We start from the raw sequence: 15,022 nt of genomic DNA on the forward strand, positions 1-15,022 counted from the left end.
GCACCAACAAGTACATATTTTTAAATTGTAATATTGGTGTGTAGGTGCATCTCAGGTCATTTTGCCTGGTCATGTACTTTCAGAAAGAGCAAGCACTTCAGGATAGAACTGCTTTCAGACAAGCTAACTGAATGAGTCACAGTGGGACTCGGATTTTTACTGTTCCTATATCTAATAGGGAGTGGTTATTTTGTGTCAGGGAGCCGTTATCTGGTTACTTTCTCAATGTTCTGCAGTTGGGCTGCTGGGGGGAAGGGGGGGGTGAAATCACTCCCACCTGCAGCGCAGCAGTAAAGGGTTATTGAAGTTTATCAGAGCACAAGCCACATGACTGAGGGCACCTGGGAAACCGACAGCATGTCTAGCCCCATGTCAGATTTCAAAATTAAATATAAAAATAACCTGAAACAGATTTCAGCGCAGAATTCTGCTGTAGCAGCACTATTCAATGGTTTGAAAAACACATGGTTTCCAATGACAGAATCCCTTTAAGGCCATTTTTTCTGTGCACATAGTTCCTACACGGGGGCAGCCATTCAAGCACAGGATACACAGTAGATAACAGAAAAAGTACTACTATAGTTTATATAAACAAGCTGCTTTGTAGCCATGGGGGCAGCCATTCAAGCACAGGATACACAGTAGATAACAAATAAGTACTACTATAGTTTATATAAACAAGCTGCTGTGTAGCCATGGGGGCAGCCATTCAATCACAGGATACACAGTAGATAACAGATAAGTACTACTATAGTTTATATAAACAAGCTGCTGTGTAGCCATGGGGGCAGCCATTCAAGCACAGGATACACAGTAGATAACAGATAAGTACTACTATAGTTTATATAAACAAGCTGCTGTGTAGCCATGGGGGCAGCCATTCAAGCACAGGATACACAGTAGGTAACAGATAAGTACTACTATAGTTTATATAAACAAGCTGCTGTGTGGCCATGGGGGCAGCCATTCAAGCACAGGATACACAGTAGATAACAGATAAGTACTACTATAGTTTATATAAACAAGCTGCTGTGTAGTCATGGGGGCAGTCATTCAAGCACAGGATACACAGTAGATAACAGATAAGTACTACTATAGTTCAAATAAACAAGCTGCTGTGTAGACATGGGGGCAGCCATTCAAGCACAGGGTACACAGTAGATAACAGATAAGTACTACTATAGTTTATATAAACAAGCTGCTGTGTAGTCATGGGGGCAGTCATTCAAGCACAGGATACACAGTAGATAACAGATAAGTACTACTATAGTTCAAATAAACAAGCTGCTGTGTAGCCATGGGGGCAGCCATTCAAGCACAGGGTACACAGTAGATAACAGATAAGTACTACTATAGTTCAAATAAACAAGCTGCTGTGTAGCCATGGGGGCAGTCATTCAAGCACAGGATACACAGTAGATAACAGATAAGTACTACTATAGTTTATATAAACAAGCTGCTGTGTAGCCATGGGGGCAGCCATTCAAGCACAGGATACACAGTAGATAACAGATAAGTACTACTATAGTTCATATAAACAAGCTGCTGTATAGCCATGAGGGCAGCCATTCAAGCTGAAAAAAGGAGAAAAGGCGCAGGCTACGTTGGCTGGAAGTCAGAGAGTTAAACATTAATTAGAATTGAAATCAGAGTGGCAGGAATAAGGTCACATTGGTAGTGAGTTAATATGTCACTGTCCAACCCCCTTCCCTATCAGAGGTTAAACTTTACTCCAAGCTGAGCATGGAAGAGCATAACAAGGGCACACACAGGCTGTGAGCTTTAATCAATGCTCATATGCAGATGCCATTATTCCCAGGGTGCTTGTCCCTACCCTGCAGCTGCTGCGCCACTTCACTATGGATCTGTATGGCGGAATAATTAGGGTCCCCTCACTATATGGATCTGTATGGGGGAATAATTAGGGTCCCCTCACTATGTGGATCTGTATGGCGGAATAATTAGGGTCCCCTCACTATGTGGATCTGTATGGGGGAATAATTAGGGTCCCCTCACTATGTGGATCTGTATGGCGGAATAATTAGGGTCCCCTCAATATGTGGATCTGTATGGGGGAATAATTAGGGTCCCCTCACTATGTGGATCTGTATGGGGGAATAATTAGGGTCCCCTCACTATGTGGATCTGTATGGGGGAATAATTAGGGTCCCCTCACTATGTGGATCTGTATGGGGGAATAATTAGGGTCCCCTCACTATGTGGATCTGTATGGGGGAATAATTAGGGTCCCCTCACTATGTGGATCTGTATGGGGGAATAATTAGGGTGCAATGACAACATAGAAACTGAAATCTCATTCTTTAGACATTACTGGGTGTTAGCGCTCCCCTTAGTGGGCAAAACCTGAAATGCACCCATCCCATCCTTCCCAGGGCACAGACAAAAATGGTGTGGGTTTGGGTAATTCTGCTTTATGATGAATTTATGGCTTTTCATGCAGCAGTTTATTAAGAATAGATGAAAACAATGTCCTAACCCCAGGTTCTCATTTAAAAAGCCATTCATTCTTAATACAACGGTTGTCTGCCACGGCGCAGACATAGGAGATAATTCGATTAGAGTTCCAAAAAAAAAAAAAAAAAGGAAGGAAAAGTAAATCTTTGACAGTAGGCGGCAGCAGCATCGGTCATTCAGAAACAAGTCACAGCTCTCCAAATGTTGGGAATTGGGGTTCTACAGCTGGAGGGCCACAGGTTCCTTTTAGAAACATCTTTGTATTAAAGGGAAAGCTCAGAAAATAGACATAGGAGAATGAGGGGCTGGCAATACAAAGGTATAGGATCCATTATCCGGAAACCTGTTATCCAGAATGCTCCAAATTACGGAAAGGCCGTCTCCCTGGACTATCATTCAAATAATCCAGATTATTATTAAAATGATTTCCTTTTTCTGTGTAATAATAAAATAAGACCTTAAACTTGATCACAACCAAGATATAATTAATCCGTATTGGAAGCAAAACCAGCCTATTGGGTTTTTTAATGTTTACATGATTTTCTAGTAGACTAAAGGCATGAAGATCCAAATTACAGAAAAAGATTGGATTATTAGGCTAAAATGAAGTCTATGGGAGGAGCTTTCTGGATAATGGGTTTCCGGATATCCCATACCTGTACTTACTTCTCAGAAAAACCTTACAAGCCATTAACTATTTTTAAAGGGATACTGTCATGGGAAAACACGTTTTTTTCAAAACGCATCAGTTAATAGTGCTGCTCCAGAATTCTGCACTGAAATCCATTTCTCAAAAGAGCAAACAGATTTTTTTTATATTCAATTTTGAAATCTGACATGGGGCTAGACATAGTGTCAGTTTCCCAGCTTCCCTCAGTCATGTGACCTGTGCCTGCACTTTAGGATGGAACTGCTTTCTGGCAGGCTCTCTCTCCTACTCAGTGTAACAATGTGTCTCAGTGGGACCTGGATTTTACTATTGAGTGCTGTTCTTAGATCTACCAGGCAGTTATCTTGTGTTATAGGCGCCGTTATCTGGTTACCTTCCCATTGTTCTGTTTGGCTGCTGGGGGGGGGGAAAGGAGGGGGTGATATAACTCCAACTTGCAGTAAAGAGTGACTAAAAATTTATCAGAGCACAAGTCACATGATTGGGGGCAGCTGGGAAACTGACAATATGTCTAGCCCTATGACAGATTTCAAAATTGAATATAAAAAAAATCTGTTTGCACTTTTGAAAAATGGATTTCAGAGCAGAATTCTGCTGGAGTAGCACTATTAACTGATGCGTTTTGGAAAAAAAAAAAAACATGTTTTCCCATCACAAGGACCCCCTTTTCCTACCCTGTTCTCTATCTTCCTAGAAACAATTCTAAAGACAAGATGGAAGGGGGGGGCATGCAGGGCAGCCACCAGGGGGGGGCAGGGGGGAGAGTTGTAGGTGGCCCGAGGGTAAGGGGGGCCCCGGCCACGCCACACTTACTTGATTAGCCAGGCCCCCCATCTTTCTGAGAGCTGCTGACTTCAGGAGGCATGGACGTTTAAGGGGCCCTGGCCACCAATTTTCTTATAATGTGGGGGGGGTCCTAGCCACCAATATTTTTTAATGGGGGGGCCCTGGCAACAAATGTTTTTTATGGGGGGCCCTGACCACCAATATCTTATTTTTTATTAACATGTGGGAACCCTAGCCACCAATATTTTTTCTGTGTTTTTTACTGTGTGGTGGGGGGCGGACCTGTGGGGTGGGGAGGGCGGACCTGTAGGTGGGGCTTGTGGTGGGCGCAGCCCAAGGGGCCCAGGAAATTTTGTCGTATGGAGCCCTGCGATTTCTGATGGCTATCCTGGGGGCATGTATATTTATCTCAGTACAGGGAGATTTCATCTGTATAGGGATCAAATGAAGTGGAGAGATGCTGTAGCCCTGGGACTGACCTAGCAGTAAATTAGCTATTAACCCTTGTGACACTGGGAAGGATTAAGCAGATGATGGTTGTATACATGCAGCACAATGCACAGCAACTATATCAGTCCTATGGCTACAGCACATGGACATGCACAGAGCTTGCAGATAATGTAAATATATATGTGTAAAAAGTTCCGTGGTTTTGTTTTCTCACTCTTTGCAAAGCTTTATCTGCCCTTCTGTCACAGCTCAGTCTGTGCTTTTAATAAGCCTAAAAGCCACAAGAAGCTGCATGTAGATGCTTTAAAAAAAATGATTAAAGTCAGAGGACACCAGGAGGCAGATTATATCCTATAATCTCCATTTGTAAATTGCCATTCTTTACTGCCCCAACGCTACCATGTGAAAAGTATCACCGACACATTTGTTTGCCTGGTGCAGAATGAAGGTACCGGTATGGGATCCGTTATCCGGAAACCCGTTATCCAGAAAGCTCCAAATTACGAGGCCATCTCCCATAGACCCCATTTTAGTCAAATAATTCAAATTTTTTAAAAATGATTTCCTTTTTCTCTGTAACAATAAAACAGTGCACTTGATCTCAACTAAGATATAATTAAAGGGGTTGTTCGCCTTTAAAGAGGAACTCCGGCTTCCAAACCAAAATTTGATAAAGAGACACATAAACCCCTAATATACCCATCACAGTTACCTGTTTCTTCAAAACTTATGAATAAATGCCATTTTCTATGCTGAAATCCAGCTGTTTATCAGTTCTTCTGCATCATTTGAAATCCTGGCAGGGAAGGAGGGACTAAACACTGATGTTACAAATTGTAACAACTTCTCCACACCTTACAGACAGCATGCAGGGACTACATAACCCACAATGCATTGCACATGTTCTGTTCCTTATTGAAATCACAAGTGCAGGGAATTGTGGGGTTTGGAGGAAGCAGACTGAGGACAGATGGCTGTTGATACAAAGAAACAGTAGTCAGACAGCTCAACAAAGTAGTCAGACAGATCAGCAGTAGAGGAGGGGGCTAGGCTTAGGGAACTGTCAGAAACTATTAAAAATCATGAAAAGTCTGAATATTTTTTAATTGATGTACATTGCAAAGTTGTTTGAAATTATGGTTACTTTTCAAAAAGCTTAAGTTATGTTTTTGTGGAGTTCCCTTTAAGTTAACGTTTAGTATGATGCAAAGAGTGATATTTTGAGACAATTTGCAATTGGTTTTCATTTTTTATTATTTGTGGTTTTCTAGTTATTTAGCTTTTTATCCAGCAGCTCTCCAGCTTGCAATTTCAGCAATATGGTTGCTACAGTACAAATTAACCTAGCAACCATGCATTGATTTGAATAAGAGACTGGAATATAAATAGGAGAGGCCTGAATAGAAAGATGAGTAATAAAAAGTAACAATAACAAAAAGATTTATCAAGGGTCAAATAGAAAATTAGAATTTTCTAGTTTTTTTTATGGCCAAAACTGTCAAATTCAGGTAGGGAATTGATAATTTTTTAAAAATTCAAATTTGATATTCAAAATTTATCATACACTGGCCCTTTAAGAATTCACATTAGACTATTCGCAACCTTAAACCTGCCGAATTGCTGTTTTAGCCTATGGAAGATCAATTTGTAGTTGTTTGCAGCCTTCCTAACATTCGAGTTTTTTTCAGAGAAATTGCTGCTGAAAAAGGCCGAATCCCGAACAGAATCCTGGATTCGGTTCATCCTTATTAAAAAAAAACATAAAAAATGAAGGCCAATTGAAAAGTTGCTTAGAATTAGCCATTCTATGACATACTAAAAGTTAACTTAAAGGGGAAGCACCCCTTTAAACAAATCACTCTCATCTAAGCAGCAGCCTTTGAATTGCTCACTATCAGGGGCTTTTCAGTGGACTGGTAATTCATTTTATCAGATCCTTTGGGTATGGGAAGTGCTAAAGCCGGCTCAATATTCCTGTTTAATGTCGGAAATTACAAAAACCATAGGATAAATTCTTATTTCGGAAAAAGCCCTCTTCGCTCCACTCATGAAAAAGGGGCGTATACTGTCCCTTTAAAGGGGACGGGTCACCCAGACATAAAATCTGTACAATAAAAGTCTCTTTCAAATTGAACATGCGATCCAAATTCTTTTTTTTTATTTAAGCATTCATAGCTGTTGTAAACTCGTTAAAAAAATCTCAGCTGTCAATCATATATTGCCTGTCCCTCCTCTATGCCTTAGGCAATTACTTTCACTTTCCATTCTGCACTTACTAGATGTCACTGCTCTCCCCACATTCCCTCTCTCTTCACCATTTAATTGTGTAGCCAGTACATGGGGATGGACATCAGGTCCCCCATTCTGGTCACAAACAAGATTTTGAGATGATACAAGGCTTGTCTTAACTGTGTCCACAAAATGGCTCCTGGCTGCTTGTTATAATTATGAATTCTCAGAGCAAAGGAAACCAGATGCAAATAATTTATATAGAGTAATTAAAGTTTATTTTGCCTGATTAACGTGGTTAAATAGGATTCTGAATAATTTTTTCGGGGTGACAGGTCCGCTTTAAGGGCATCAAGGAACAATGTGGCTCGGCTGATAACTCACACAGGAGTGAACAGTTTTCAACTCACTTCACTGTAAACAAAGTGAAATTTTTTGGTCTCTCTATTTCCCAGTCCATATAATTATAATGCTTTTTCTCCGTACCCCTATGATTATGCACCGTATAACTCCCATAGCCCCATATTTCTCTTTCATTTCCCTTTGTCTAACAGGGCAATACTTTACCTCCACTTTTATGTTTATTTTTTCCCAACACCGAGATCTTTTTATGGGGCGCTATAAATGGAATATAAATGTCTCTGTAGAGGGAGGATTACGATCTAATTTGGGAGGGACTAACGTCAAATGAAGCAGACATGGGGGTGCAAGCAGCGTCCGAATCATGGATGATAATAATAAAAGCACAGGCTGTAGGCTCCAGGTAAGTACAACATGATAATAAAGAAGCACAGGCTCTAGGCTCCAGGTAAGTACAAAATGATAATAAAGAAGCACAGGCTCTAGGCTCCAGGTAAGTACAACATGATAATAAAGAAGCACAGGCTCTAGGCTCCAGGTAAGTACAACATGATAATAAAGAAGCACAGGCTCTGGGCTCCAGGTAAGTACAACATAATAATGGAGAAGCACAGGCTGTAGGCTCCAGGTAAGTACAACATGATAATAAAGAAGCACAGGCTCTGGGCTCCAGGTAAGTACAACATGATAATAAAGAAGCACAGCCTGTAGGCTCCAGGTAAGTACAACACGATAATAAGCACAGGCTCTAGGCTAGAGGTAAGTACAACACTATAATAAAGAAGCACAGGCTCTAGGCTAGAGGTAAGTACAACACTATAATAAAGAAGCACAGGCTCTAGGCTAGAGGTAAGTACAACATGATAATGAAGAAGCACAGGCTGTAGGCTCCAGGTAAGTACAACACGATAATGAAGAAGCACAGGCTTTGGGCTCCATGTAAGTACAACACGATAATAAAGAAGCACAGGCTCTAGGCTCCAGGTAAGTACAACACGATAATAAAGAAGCACTGGCTCTAGGCTACAGGTAAGTACAACTGTGTGAATAAAGGCACCTGTGCAGCAGCTTTGCGCCTGTTGGTATTCTTTCACCAAACTCGTCTGTATTGCTACAGGTAAGTACAACACGATAAAGAAGCAAAGGCTCTAGGCTCCAGGTAAGTACAACACGATAATAAAGAAGCACAGGCTCTAGGCTCCAGAAGCAGCGAGACCATCAGCGAGAGCTCAGAATACAAATCTCAGAATAAAGAGATCACAAGGCTCCATCTACATTTATTTGGCTGATTGAGGGAAGTGCATTGAACTTCCATTTCTGCATTGGATTATGCTCCTGCAGGAATGATTTCATCGCTGTGTGATACGTCTTCTGAAGAGATTTTACAACATCATTTTGCCCACAGTGAAGGTTTTATACAAAAAAATATAACCCACTATAAATATCCTTTACTTTCCCTTTATTTTTTCATTATCCTTTATATACAGCCTGCCAACATACTAGCAACTGCTTTATAGAGAGTGTTCTCATTCACATCAGTCCCTGCCCCACTGAAGCTCACTCATTGCTTTCAAACATGCTTGATGGTTAAAGGAGGACTAAACCTCAACAATGCAGAAGGGTAGAAACACTGCACGTCATGTATTGGGTCTCGGTACCAGCCCGGTGCATCCCTTTAGCAGCAACATTTGAACCTCTGAAGACTCCCCAGTAGATCTACTGAGACACATGCTCTGAGCTGCTGTAAATTGCTTAGTGTCCAACTCACAATAAACAGGTATGGGACCCGTTAACCAGAAAGCTCTGAATTACGAAATGGCCGTCTCCCATAGATTCCATTTTATCCAAATGTTCCAAATCCAAATTCTTAAAAATGATTTCCCTTTTCAATGTAATAATAAAACAGTAGCTTGATCTTGATCCCAACGAAGATATGCAAGTTCTTTGTTATATCTTATGTTGAAATCAATGGAAATTCTATATTTTAAATTAGGGATGCACTGAATCTAGGATTCGGTCTTTTTCAGTTGGATCGTTTAGCTCCCACTTTCCGTGCAATCTTTAAAGTGCAGCGGCGCTTCCAGCGTGAACTCTCTGCGGATAGGGGCAGACTCGCTAGTGCGCCTTGGGTACTGCTGGCACAGAGCAAGAGTATGGCCTATGGCGGTGTCTCCTCGCTTCAGACAGGCTGTTTGTTACTCTCATTTCAAAAGCCTTGCTCACCGGTTCCTGATGAGTCCTGCGCGGGTCCATTTTTTGGAACCTGTACCCAACATGTGTACTTTAGGAAGGGTGTTCATTTCCCCAGCACTTTGCCGCTTTCCCTGATACAAAGCCCAACATTCGTCCGTGGCTAGGCTTGGGCGAATTTGACCCGTTTCGTTTAGCCAAAAATGGTGGTGCTCCTAGAGAGTTGGCTTTGGCGAGATCAGCGAGAGAGGACTGATTGTATCACTAACCAAGTGTAACCTTCCTCGGAGCACGCTGCCTTGCTTACCCCCTGCTCAGCGCTTGTCAGGAACTGGTTAGTAGAATCCTGCGCGGGTCCATTTTTTGGAACCTGTACCCGATCCGTACCCGCAACCTGCAATCCGCAACCTGGACTCGCAACCCGCATTCTTACCTGCAAGTACCTTATCCGCAACCCAGACCCGCGACCCACTGACCATCAAGAATGAGGAAGTGCTGTCATTGTTAACCGGAAGTGACATCATCGGAAGTAGGCGTGATCAGGGGGAAAAAGGAGTAAAACAGGAAGTGCTGTCATTGTAAACCGCAGACCCGCGTTTATACCCGCACCTGGAACTTCTACCCACAACCTACAGGGTACCGCAGGTTTTTTGCGGGTAATCCGCGTGTACCTGACCCGCTGCAGGACTCTACCGGTGAGCAAGGCTTTGGGAATGAGATTAACAAACAGCCTGCCTGAAGCGAGGAGTCACCTCCAAAGGCCATGCTCTTGCTCTGTGCCAGCAGTACCCAAGGCGCAGACTGCCCCCATCCGCAGAGAGTTCATGCTGGAGAGCGCCGCTGCACTTTAAAGATAGCACGGAAATTGGGAGCTAAAGGATCCAGCAGCAGAGAGCCAGGGAGGAGAAATCAAGCACCGATCGATGAATTGTCGCCCTGAAGAGAAGCGGAAGGGGAGTTTTGATAAGTTATTTCTTAATAAAGACTTTGCAATTTTAAAGTATAATTTGTCTTGGTGTTTTTTTTTTTGTTGTGTACGAACAAATTGTTTAGAAAATTGTACTGGTCCTTTAACCAGCTGGATTTCAGCATAGAAAATGGCATTTATTCATACTTTTTGAAGAAACTGGTAACTGTGATGGAGATATTATGGGTTTCTGTTTTATGTGGCCTCTTTATCACATTTTGGTTTGGAAGCCGGAGTTCCCCTTTTATAAAATTGAATTTTTATAACTCGGATGAATTAAAAATTGAAAAAATAAAAACTTGAATGTCAGGAAAGCTTTAAACAACTCCAAATTCATCCCTGTAACTCTCCCATTGAATTATACAGCAATTCGGCAGGGCCAGAGTATGATTAATCTCGAAAATCAAATTAAAATTATTTTAAAAAAATCTAATCGAGTTTGGATAATTCTCTAGTGGAATTTGATAATTTTTACCATTAAAAAATTCAAATTCGAAATTTCCATTCGACCCTTGATGAATCTGACCCTTACTGTACCAGACCAGAGGTTTGGCAGCGTAAAATTCTGAAACCATTTGCAGTTGGTTTTCATTTTTAATTATTTGTGGCTTTAAAGATATTTAGCTTTTTATTCAGCAGTTCTCGAGTTTGCAATTTCAGCAATCTGGTTGCTAGGTTCCAAATGACCCTAGCAACCATACATGGATTTGAATAAGAGACTGGAATATGAATAGGAGAGGCCTGCACAGAAATATGAGTGATAAAAATTAACAATTACAATAAACTTGTAGCCTTACAGAGCATTTGTTTTTTTAGATGGGGTCAGTGATCCCCCATTTAAATTCTGGGAAGAGTCAGTAGAAACAAATCAATTAAAAGACTATAAAAAGTAAAAAATAAGATCACTTGAAAAGTTGCTTAGAATTAGTCAGTCTATAGGATACTAAAAGTTAACTTAAAGGTGAACCACCTCTTTAAAGGGAACGTCAAACCAAAAAATATTTTTTTTTGCCTAATAAAAGAAAACATAATTCTAAGCAACATTGCAATATACATTGATTTATTACACGTTATATGGCTATTAAGTTATCTGTATATGTATTACTATTGAAACCAGTGTGTCTGTCTATTCTCTACACTGGTGGTTCAGACTGTTGCTACAATGCAAGACGAGGCAGCTAGTTACACACCGTCATACACACAGCTTGTTACACAATGTCACACACATACACAGCTTGTTACACACGGTCACACACAACTTGTTACACACCGTTTGTTATACACTGTCACACACAACTTGTTACACAACATTTGTTACATACCTTCACACACAGCTTGTTACACACGGTCACACACACAACTTGTTACACACCGTTTGTTACATACCGTCACACACAGCTTGTTACACACTGTTTGTTACACACCGTCACACAACGTTTGTTACATACCGTTACATACCGTCACACACAGCTTGTTACACGTTTATTACACACCGTCACACACACACACAGCTTGTTACACGTTTGTTATATACCGTCACACACACAGCTTGTTATTGAAAAAGAACATCTGTGTGTGCAGATTCCCCCGTAATTCCCTCTGACTTGGATGGATTCTGTTTCCAAGTTAGACTTGGTCACTAACACCCTGACCTTGAGGCAGAGTCACCTGCTTGGCTGTAAGAGAACTTCTTTGTTTGTCTCTTTTGTCAGGAGATTTCTCTCTGCTCTCCCACCAGTAACTCCTTTTACTCCTGTGTTTTCTCTCGTGTCTTATGTTCCCAAGTGTTTGAAGTTCTGATACTTTGTAGGTTCAGAATACACAGTGTGTGTGAGAAATAAACTTTGTATTTTACCTCAAGTGATCTTTGGATCCTAAAATCCCCTCACACACAGACACACACAGACTCACACAGCTTGTTACACACAATGTCGCACACAAACCTCCTTGATACAAACTGAAACACACACATCTTGTTACACACACACACATCTTGTCACACACATCTTGTTACACACACACCTTGTTACACACACACAGCTTGTCACACACATCTTGTTACACACACGCAAAGCTTGTTACACACACACACTGACTCACATACTGAGCTTGTTACACACACACACACACACACTGAGCTTGTTACACACACAGCCAGTCGGTGTCACATGACATTGTATATAAAATCAGCTCATGAGGCGCCACAGACAGAATCTCCTTGTTATCCCATGTGACATATCAGGGCCTAATGAAGCTACTCGGCGCCACACAAACTGCTGCTCAGTGACACACAAGTCGCTACACAGTCTACAGCCTTTACCAGGGTGACCCGGTATCTCTCACCTTCACGGCATAGTCTATGACCCTCTTGACACCAACCAAAGCCCGCAGCGCCATGTTTCAGAAGGACTGGGAGAGAGACGCACGAAAAAAGCCAATCGGAGTCCACCAACTCGACCGGCAGCCAATCAGTGCGCACCAAGGAAGAGCCAATCACATATCAAAACCCAAATAGAGGCCGGTGTGTGTTTTACTCAATTGGCTAATTCGCTTTCAGACTGTAGCACGTGCTTCTAAACACCTAGCCAATCCTGTGTGTGGGCGCGCCTCAAGGACGCGGATATGCCATCGTCATTAGTGATAAATAACCTGGCAGACATTTTTACTGTGGGCACGGGTTTCTAAAACTTTCTAGTAAGGACAAACTGCACCAAAGTGATTTTGCTTCCCACAGTTAGTTGTCCTCTTACGTTACTGATTGGCCCCAGGTGTCACGTGTATGGGGGTGTGGCTGAATAATAGAAAGAGGGACAGAAAGACATTCTGACCACGCCCATTTAATGGCCACACTCCTAAATACCATGTCTATTTTACCAAATTTGGCAGGTTATGGAGAGTTTAAACACATTTCTGGAGGTTTTAGCCTTTATGTGTCATTACAGTTTTGCTAATGAAGGTGAATGGCCCTTTAAGCTGCATGTCTCAGTTCTCCCAAGAGACCTGCTTATCTTAAATTGCAATTGGTTTTTACTATTTGTAGTTTTTTGAGTTTATTTAGCGTTTTATTCAGCAGATCTTCACTTTATAATTTCAGCAATTACCCTAGCAACAATGCACTGATTTGAATCAGAGACTGGAATATGAATAGGAGAGGCCTGAATAGAAAGATGAGTAATAAAAAGTAGCTTTACAGAGCGTTTGTTTTTTAGATGGGGTCAGTGACCCCCATTTGAAAGCTGGAAAGAGTCAGAAGAAGGACGTGACATCAGCAGAAGTGACATCACTCGCAGGCGCAGAACCTTTTCAAAAGCCACCGAAACCGAACTGCAAACTGGATATATAGAAATCGTCAGAAATCAGGGAAATGTTTCAGAGAGACGAGGGAGCAGGGGAAAGAGCGGAAAATCTGGTATCTCCCGAAAAAAATTGGGGGAGAGTTGACAGCTCTGCATCTTGATCACCGACTGTTGAACCAATAGCTACACTTGTTCAACAAAGTTTTATATAGTTTTATATATATATATATATATATATATATATATATATATATATATATATATATATATATATATATATATATATATATATATATATATATATATATATATATATATTCTATGCTGGCAGTAACTGTGAGAGGTTGGGAGCAGACACAGATCACAACGAGCTCAGCCTTCTGTTTATACTGTGCCTCAGAGACAAAGGCCGTCTGTAAGGAGTCGGCGTAAATCTCTCTTCCCTGATAAGTGCAGCACACGACTTCCACCAGGGAGCCCCAAATTTCCACTAACTAAAGGCCAGGCTAATGTCACATGTAAAGTAACTCCAGACTAAAGGTACAGCAATATCATGGGGCCCATCTGTCCCTCTCTGGGTGTCAGGGACAAGGATCTGCATGTGCCTGCAATTCAACTTCCCTTTGTCTTTTGTCCATTTTCTAATTATTATTGTTATTATTATTAGTATTTTTACAAGGTCTGGAAATTTGCTGTAAAATCTGGTATGAATCTGGAATGAATCGCCCATATCTACAAAATGACATGCTACAGGATTCTGTCTCACTGTTCTTTTTATATTCAATTTGTGTTCACCTATTCTTTATTTTGCCTGTCTAGTAGTCTGTCCTACATACATCAGTTTTAGTGGACACTTTATGGCATAAACTACACATGTAGACAAACAGTTATAATAACCCTTTATATTGATTGGAGTGCCCTTATGTGGATGATACACAATGTCTCCTTGTACACAACTATTACAATGCCTACAAGCAGGGCCGTCATCTGGGGGGCACAGGGGGTACAAGTGTTCCAGGCCTGGGCCTAAAGGGGGGCCTGGCTGTGTTGCAGTCTTTGAAATGGCCGGGCCCCCTTGGCAGCGTCAAAAACGTGCCGCCTCTTCGAAAGTCCTGAACCCATGAAAAGCCGAAGTCCCGAAGCCACAAAAAAGACCCGAAGTCTCGAAAAAAGCCAAACTTAAAGTCCTTAAGCCATGAGTTCCGTTCTACATTGGCCACCAATGTATTATTTTAATACTCAACAGGCCTCTGCCTCCAATGTTTTTTTTTTTTTTAATATTCTCTGGGGCCCCAATTTTTTTTAACTTGTAAGAGGGGCCCTGGCGCCAACAATAAAACTTTTATGGGGGTCTGTGGCGCCAATGTTTTTTTTTTAACTTATAGGGGGGCCTGACGATCAACGGCTTTTTATAACTTGTGTGTGTGTGGGGAAGTTTACCGTTTTTAGCACTGATGTCTGTGTGGTCTTTTAATTGTGGTGTGGGGTGGGCGGGATCTGGAGTGGACTTGGGGTGGGTGGTGGCCCTGCCTACAAGATAAGCAAGGAAAGGTACAGTTTTTTATATCGCATAATGTACCCTGGTGTACCACTTTTTTT

The 15,022-nt window shown here is 41.5% G+C and overlaps 1 protein-coding gene across 1 annotated transcript in view; it reads right to left on the bottom strand.

Moving 5' to 3' along the window:
- LOC108696826 (electron transfer flavoprotein subunit beta) overlaps positions 1-12,784 on the bottom strand; it is a 57,880-nt gene extending 45,096 nt beyond the window's left edge. The window contains exon 1 of the mRNA XM_018226484.1: positions 12,471-12,784. Within this exon, the coding sequence (XP_018081973.1) occupies positions 12,471-12,524 (54 nt within the window). The 5' untranslated portion in view covers positions 12,525-12,784. The remainder of the gene's footprint in view (positions 1-12,470) is intronic.
- Between the last annotated feature and the right edge of the window lie 2,238 nt (positions 12,785-15,022).

Source organism: Xenopus laevis, chromosome 7L (genome assembly GCF_017654675.1).
Source record: "Xenopus laevis strain J_2021 chromosome 7L, Xenopus_laevis_v10.1, whole genome shotgun sequence".
In the NCBI taxonomy this organism is placed as follows: domain Eukaryota; kingdom Metazoa; phylum Chordata; class Amphibia; order Anura; family Pipidae; genus Xenopus; species Xenopus laevis.